General features: G+C 37.1%; 1 protein-coding gene across 1 annotated transcript in view; it reads right to left on the reverse strand.

The window, feature by feature from the left end:
* Positions 1–7,481, reverse strand: part of LOC107568502 (kelch-like protein 28) — a 12,605-nt gene that overhangs the window by 3,014 nt on the left and 2,110 nt on the right. The window contains exons 2-4 of the mRNA XM_016254470.1: positions 4,482–5,119; positions 3,333–3,776; positions 53–261 (exon numbers count right to left, since the gene is read on the reverse strand). Of these exons, the coding sequence (XP_016109956.1) occupies positions 53–261; positions 3,333–3,776; positions 4,482–5,119 (1,291 nt within the window). The remainder of the gene's footprint in view (positions 1–52; positions 262–3,332; positions 3,777–4,481; positions 5,120–7,481) is intronic.

Here is a 7,481-nt window from a genome sequence, read left to right on the forward strand (position 1 = left end):
CTGTTTTGCTGTGATGTGTTTGCTGGTGTGATCAGTGTCATGTGACTCTCACCGGTGCGCGGCTCGTTCATGGGTCGACACGCCGTCCACTGGTTCTGCTGCGGGTCGTAGCGCTCGATGCTGGACAGATGAGACACCCCGTTGTGTCCTCCCACCACGAAGATGAAGCCCAGCATCACGCCCACGCCGAAGTTAATGCGCTTATCAGCCATCGGCGCCACCATATCCCATGAGTCTTTGCTGGGGTCGTATCTCTCCACACTGAAACACACATCGATCCTCAATGAACTCTGACCTCAGTGACAGACCGGGTCAAGCAGCAGCACTAGTGATACTCCATTTAACTAACACCACTGATCTCCCACATACACCAGCAGTCACACGTGTTTCATGTTTTTTAAAGAAGTCTCTTCGGTTCATCAAGCCTGCATTTATTTGAGCAAAAATAAAGTAAAAAAAACTGAAACATTATTACAATGTGAAACCGCTGTTTTCTGTGTGAATCTCTGTTAAACTGTAATGTATTCCTGTGATGTGCAGCTGTATTTTCAGCATCATTCCTCCAGTCTTCAGTGTCACATGATCTTCAGAAATCAGTATAATATGCTGATTATTAGAAACATTATCAATGTTGAAAACATTTTTTTTTCAGGATTCTTTGATGAATAGAAAGATCTAAAGCTTTTGTAACATTATACACTATACCATTCGAAAGCTTGGAGTCAGTATAATCAATATATATTTATTATTAAATTATGAAATTATAGAAATTAACACTTTTATTTAGCAAGGATGCATTAAATTGATCAAAAGACATTTATAATATAATTTCAGATAAATGCTGTTCTTCTGAACTTTCTATTCGTCAAAGAAACCTACAATAAAAGCTGTTTTCAGCATAATAATAATAATAATGTTTCTTAATCAGCAGATCAGCATATTATACTGATTTCTGAAGATCATGTGACACTGAAGACTGGAGGAATGATGCTGAAAATACAGCTGCGCATCACAGAAATACATTACAGTTTAACAGAGATTCACACAGAAAACAGCTGTTTAAATAGTAACAATGTTTCACAATATTACTGCTTTTGCCGTACTTTGGATCAAATAAATGCAGGCTTGTTGAGCAGAAGAGAACTCTTTAAAAAACATTGATTAGCTAATATCAGTCCGATCTCATAATTATTCAAACACTGCTGATATGTGTGTAGTGTTGAGCTGGAAGAACTCAAGATAAGCAGAGAAATCATAGTAAAGACTGGACAAATAACTGCTGGCCCCATGAATCCCTGGCAGCGTCCCATGGGCCCCTGTTCTTCCCAGAACTCTTGACACGCGTTTAGAGGCGAAACACATCTCAGGAGAGCCACACGCTCATGGAGACACGAGCACAACATCAGGAGCGTCCCATGAGCCCAAAGAGAGAAGAACACAGAGGATCAGACGAAACCAACCGTCCCCTGCCTTCAGACAGAGACTCACTGCAAACATGCTCAAACTCAAACCAGAAATGCATAAAGCGGAAAAAAATCTACTTAAAACTATAAAAATAAAGCTAACTATTAAAGTCATACCAGTAGTTTTTATTTGAAACAAGGCTTTGGACTGATTCACTGACCAGTTTTTTTTATTATCATCATTAAAATAGTGTTACAGTACCTATTCATATTTTGAATGTTTTTGTTTCATTTTTTATTTTAGTTAAAGTTTTAGTAATTTTGTTTATTTATTTTTGTCTATAAAATATTTAATATTTTTATTTCAGTTTTAGTAGTTTTAATACTTGAACAAACTAAACTGAAATATTTACTAAAACTATTAATTTTACTATTAATTTTTTAAAGCTGCATTCCGTAACTTGTTTTGGTTAAAACTGATCTGAAATCAATATTTGAGCAAGCACATAAGCAGCCCATGGGCCCCTGTTCTTCCCAGAACTCTTGACACGCGTTTAGAGGCGAAACACATCTCAGGAGAGCCACACGCTCATGGAGACACGAGCACAACATCAGGAGCGTCCCATGAGCCCAAAGAGAGAAGAACACAGAGGATCAGACGAAACCAACCGTCCCCTGCCTTCAGACAGAGACTCACTGCAACATGCTCAAAACTCAAACCAGAAATGCATAAAGCGGAAAAAAATCTACTTAAAACTATAAAAATAAAGCTAACTATTAAAGTCATACAGTAGTTTTTATTTGAAACAAGGCTTTGGACTGATTCACTGACCAGTTTTTTTTTATTATCATCATTAAAATAGTGTTACAGTACCTATTCATATTTTGAATGTTTTTGTTTCATTTTTTATTTTAGTTAAAGTTTTAGTAATTTTGTTTATTTATTTTTGTCTATAAAATATTTAATATTTTTATTTCAGTTTTAGTAGTTTTAATACTTGAACAAACTAAACTGAAATATTTACTAAAACTATTAATTTTACTATTAATTTTTTAAAGCTGCATTCCGTAACTTGTTTTGGTTAAAACTGATCTGAAATCAATATTTGAGCAAGCACATAAGCAGCCAGTGTTAGAAACCATCTCCTTACTTTAGCTGATTCACAGCGGTTAGCTATAATAATGTTTTCTAGCTTGCGTGGGACGGGTACGTCACGTCTGGAAACACAGAAGCTGTCCCGGCTGCTAGACCATCACATGTGAGGATCGTCTATAGCCTTTTCTCACAGCAGCCGGAATAATTAAACATCATTTTGATGTGAATGAAATTAAATTATATTCCCGTTATAAATCTGCTTCTGATTACAGATAGCCTGAGATTACAAAGATTGGTATTTTAAAGAAAACCAGTTCGAAGAGAGCATAATTAGCTTTTTGGGTTCAAGGAATTTCTTAATATGAAATTCGAAGAGTATGATAATTAGATTAGACTGTGCAGAAACTGAAATCTACTCGCTTATACACACTATACTCATAGTCACCAATGCTGATGTTAACATTAATCAGTTGAGAATAAAGTATAACAATAATAATAATTTGTACGTGATATGAGCGAACCAATCTTTAGATTTAATCACCGTTGGTAGCCAGATTCATGGTAATGCTTTTTTTTTTTAAATTAGGTTTGGTATTTTAGTTTTTTTTATTAGTTTTTGCAATTTTAGTAATTTAATATTCCCTGAAAAAAAAAGTGGCATTTGTTAATGCAAAACTCAACAATAGTTTAACACTAAAACACTAGTGATTTAAAACACTAATCTCAATTATTTTATTTTAATTAACATACATGTTCTTTAATAGTTGTATTTAACAATATTAACACCGACCAGCATGCCTCCTCCCAGAATGCACTGCTGCGGCGGGTCGTACCTGTTCATGTGGGCGGGGCCGTATCCGCCGATGGCGTAGATCATGCCGTCGAGCGCGGCGGTGGCGAAGCAGCTGCGTGATTTGGTCATCGGTGCCACCGGCTGCCACTCCTTGAGCTTGGGCCCGTACTTCTCCACTGACTGCAGGTAGTACTGTCCGTCGTATCCGCCGAGAGCGTACAGCTCGCCCGCTAGCACCACCACACCCAGCGTGCTCCTGCACTCGGCCATGCGCTCCACAGACGCCCAGGTGTTGCTGTCGGGGTCCCAGCGCTCCACGCTGCTCTCGTGCCGCCGGTAGCTGATGCCCTGCCGCATGTGTGTCGCGATGCCTCCCACTACATACACCTTCTGCTCCAGAACCGCCACGCCGAACTCATAGCGCGGCACGCTGAGCGGAGCCAGACCGATCCACGAGTCCGTCTGCGGGAAGTACATCTCCATACTGACACACACACACACACTCATCATGAACAGAGCACACACTAGGGGTTGCACCGACTACTCGACTTCAATGCTCTGCCGTGACGCTTTAAGCTTGACGTTGACTAGTCGCTGGTCCTATAGAGGGCGCAATAGGATAAGAAATCTTTGAAGGACTTCCACATTTACGCTCCGTTTCCAAACAGTTCAAATGACAAATAAATGCATACTCTGAAAGCACTCCACAAGACGTGTGATTATATTACTGGATGCTCGAAATTGAACGGGAGAATGCACGTTTTAAACAGCTTATTGTACAGGTAAGTTAATCGCCGTTCTGATCTAATGCGCTGCTGCACTGTAACCTTAGACTGTATAAAAACATGGACGTAGTGTCCGTGAATAAATCTCTGACAGACTATCAGCCAATCACTGTGTGCATAGTTAATAAGCATGCTGACATCACCCATAGCAACGAGCTCAGCCCCGCCCCTTACTCTGAGCTGAAGACTTCTCTCTATTCCTTACTACAAGTTTGTCTCAGCAGCTTTGTGAATAGCTTTCAAGAAAAAACTCTTAGCTGAAAACTTTTACCGCTATTTAGGAGAACTCTTAGTGGTAAGATCAAATGTTTTGTGAATACGGGCCCATTTAATATTTATATTGAAAGTAGCAAAATGTTTATGTTTTTAGTTAACTATAGCTGTAATCACGCGTGTTGGTTCACCTCTCCAGCGTGGCGAAGAGCCCGGCCTTTCCTCCGACGGCCAGCAGGACTTTAGGAGCGCAGCGCGGCCGTGTGGACAGCACCGTCTGGTAGGAGAGCCGGTGCTCGGGCATGAAGTGGTACTTGAGCGCCTCGTTGAGCAGGTGTTTGCAGGCGTGGTCGTCTCGGATCAGGTGATTAGCCTCGTAGAGCCGCGTCAGGAACTTGACGCTCAGCAGCGGTAGCCGCACACAGTGCAGGAGCTGCGCCAGATACTGCTGCCGCTCCGTCAGATCGTACTTGATCCAGGACTCCAGCGCGTAGAACACGCTCTCCTCCGTCAGCACGTTCAGGCAGTCGTTGGACACGATCTCGTCCAGCTCGGCGCGCGTCAGCTCCAGGAACTCCTCCGTCTGGCACACCTCCTCGAAGTGCTGGCAGATGAATTTGGAGGCGGATAAACACAGCTCGTGGCAGCCGTAGGTCTCGGCGAAGCGCGAGATGCCGATGCAGTTCCCCGCGTCCAGCTGACTCTCCAGGAAGCTGCAGCACTCCTTCAGAACCAGCTTGACCTGCAGCAGGTTGGCGGCAGGAAGTAGAGTCTCCACTGTTTCCTGTGAGATGAAGACGGTTCCGGTGTAGGCGTACTCCACTATAGCCTGACGAGAGACGGAAACAGAGCACTTAACTCACAACATGTTACATCAGTTACTCATTGATGTATTTAAAAATAATAATAATTGTAACTGCAATTTAATTATCTTTAAATCGGCAATTTAAATTGATTTTAATTGATTAATTAATTACAAATTGTAGCTTTAGAAAGAAATATTTTATTTGATTCAACATACGCACACAAACATTCAGGCTGCAATGGCCTAACATAAACTATGGCACATAAAAGAAGATAATTTGAGAAACATCTGAGTAGTTTTTGTTCATGCACTGAAAGTCATTCTTAACCAAAACAGTCTTCAAAATACCTTTTTAAATTCCACAAAGAAAGTTTTGAAACTTTAATTTAAATTTTTTGGGTAAACGATCCCTTTAATGTTTTTATTTTTATTATTATTTTTTTAATGAAATGATACTCTAAATAAGAAACTAAATCTGTTTCCAGCAGGTGGCAGTAAATGTCTTTATGATTCATTAATTCATTCGATTCGTTCAAATGGCTGATTCATTCAGGAATGAAGTAAACGACTCTCTTTATGAACGGGGCTTTGAATCATTGGTTCACACGATTCGTTAAAAACGCTGATTCATTCAGAAACTAAATGCGCTCAGATGCGTAACAAGTCTGATATGGCTTTAAAGGTAATATGTTTTCTGCAAAATTAAGCAAAAACATAATATTGTGTTTAAAATATAACAATATCAACTTACGAGGCAAAAAATATTATAAATACGAGGCAAAAACTCATACAGGGGCATTTTTTGCACCAATATCTTGAATTAAAATATTTTAATCGCGTTATTTTTCATAATTAATTAAGGTAATGTGCTAAACTGACAGCCCTAAGAGAGATATATATATATATACACACATACACACACACACACACACACACACACACAAGTATAAATAAAACTTCAAGTAGCCTTTTTGGTATAAATACAGTAAAATTAATAATTAATTAATTCTGTAATGTAATGCTTTTATTTAAAACAGCAAAAAATTTAATGTATAAATATTTTACAATTTAAATGGTAAATGCATTTTTATTACTATATCAAATAACAGTAAAATAGTATTAAAATAATGCTAAATAGTTACGAAACAACACAACGAACATATATATTGTCGATGGTGACTGTCATTACTGTAAAAAATATTATAATATTATTAATACATTATTATGTGTAATTAATTAACTGTAACTTAATGCTTTTAGCATAAGCATACATTTGGAAAATACTGCTCGTTACTAAGATAAGTAACGAATAAAATAAGATGAAAATAGTAAAATATAAGAATATCAAATCAAAGTATTATATTTTTGTTCAATAATATTTTTTATTTTGTATTTTGAGATCAATTCATTGCACTAATTAATATTTATGCAATAATTATGATCAATTTCTGCCCATTGAAAATAATAAAACATTTTTATATTACTTTTCAAAGAATGCAGTATTTCATGTTAAAATAGAGTCAATGCCTTTAAAATGTAATTTTCGAAGCCAGATTAGTGCCGTCCGGTGGGAGTAAAATAAGAAAAACATCTGCAATTCCATGGTTTAGCCTATATAGCTCTATATAAAAGGCCTATCAATTCTCTAATTGATTATAAATGCTTATTTTTATTAAGTTGTGGGTAGGGCTGGACAATAATTCAATATCAATATGTATCGAGATATAATTCTTTATACAGAAAGATCCAAAGATCAGCATTTATCTGAAATAAAAGGCTTTTGTAACATTATACACTCTACCATTCAAAAGCTTGGAGTCAGTATGATTTCTTTCTTTCTTTTTTTTTTGGAAAGAAATTATAGAAATTAATACTTTTATTTAGCAACGATGCTTTAAATTGATCAAAAGTGATGATAAAGACATTTATAATGTTACAAAAGATTTCTATTTCAGATAAATGCTATCCATCACAGAAACCTGAAAAAATTCTACTCCGCTGTTTTCAGCATCATAATAATAAATGTTTTTTGAGCAGCACATCAGAATATTAGAATGATTTCTGAAGGATCATGTGACTGGAGTAATGATGCTAAAAATATAGCTTAGAAATCACAGGAATAAATTACATTTTAAAATATTTCCAAATAGAAAAGAGTTATTTCTAAAGAGTAAAATTATTTCAAAATGTTACTGTTTTTGCTGTATTTTGGATCAAATAAATGCAGGCTTGGTGAGCAGAAGCGACTTCTTTAAAAACAATAAAAATCTTACTGTTCAAGAACTTTTGACTGGTATGTTAGAAGATATTAATAATTAATAAGGAGAGTCTGAGATGTTTATTTGACAGTGATTTCACATTTCTTGTTTGTATGAAGGCTAAATAC

The sequence above is a fragment of the Sinocyclocheilus grahami genome, unplaced genomic scaffold, assembly GCF_001515645.1.
Source record: "Sinocyclocheilus grahami isolate Dianchi unplaced genomic scaffold, SAMN03320097.WGS_v1.1 scaffold1250.1, whole genome shotgun sequence".
Classification (NCBI taxonomy): Eukaryota; Metazoa; Chordata; class Actinopteri; order Cypriniformes; family Cyprinidae; genus Sinocyclocheilus; species Sinocyclocheilus grahami.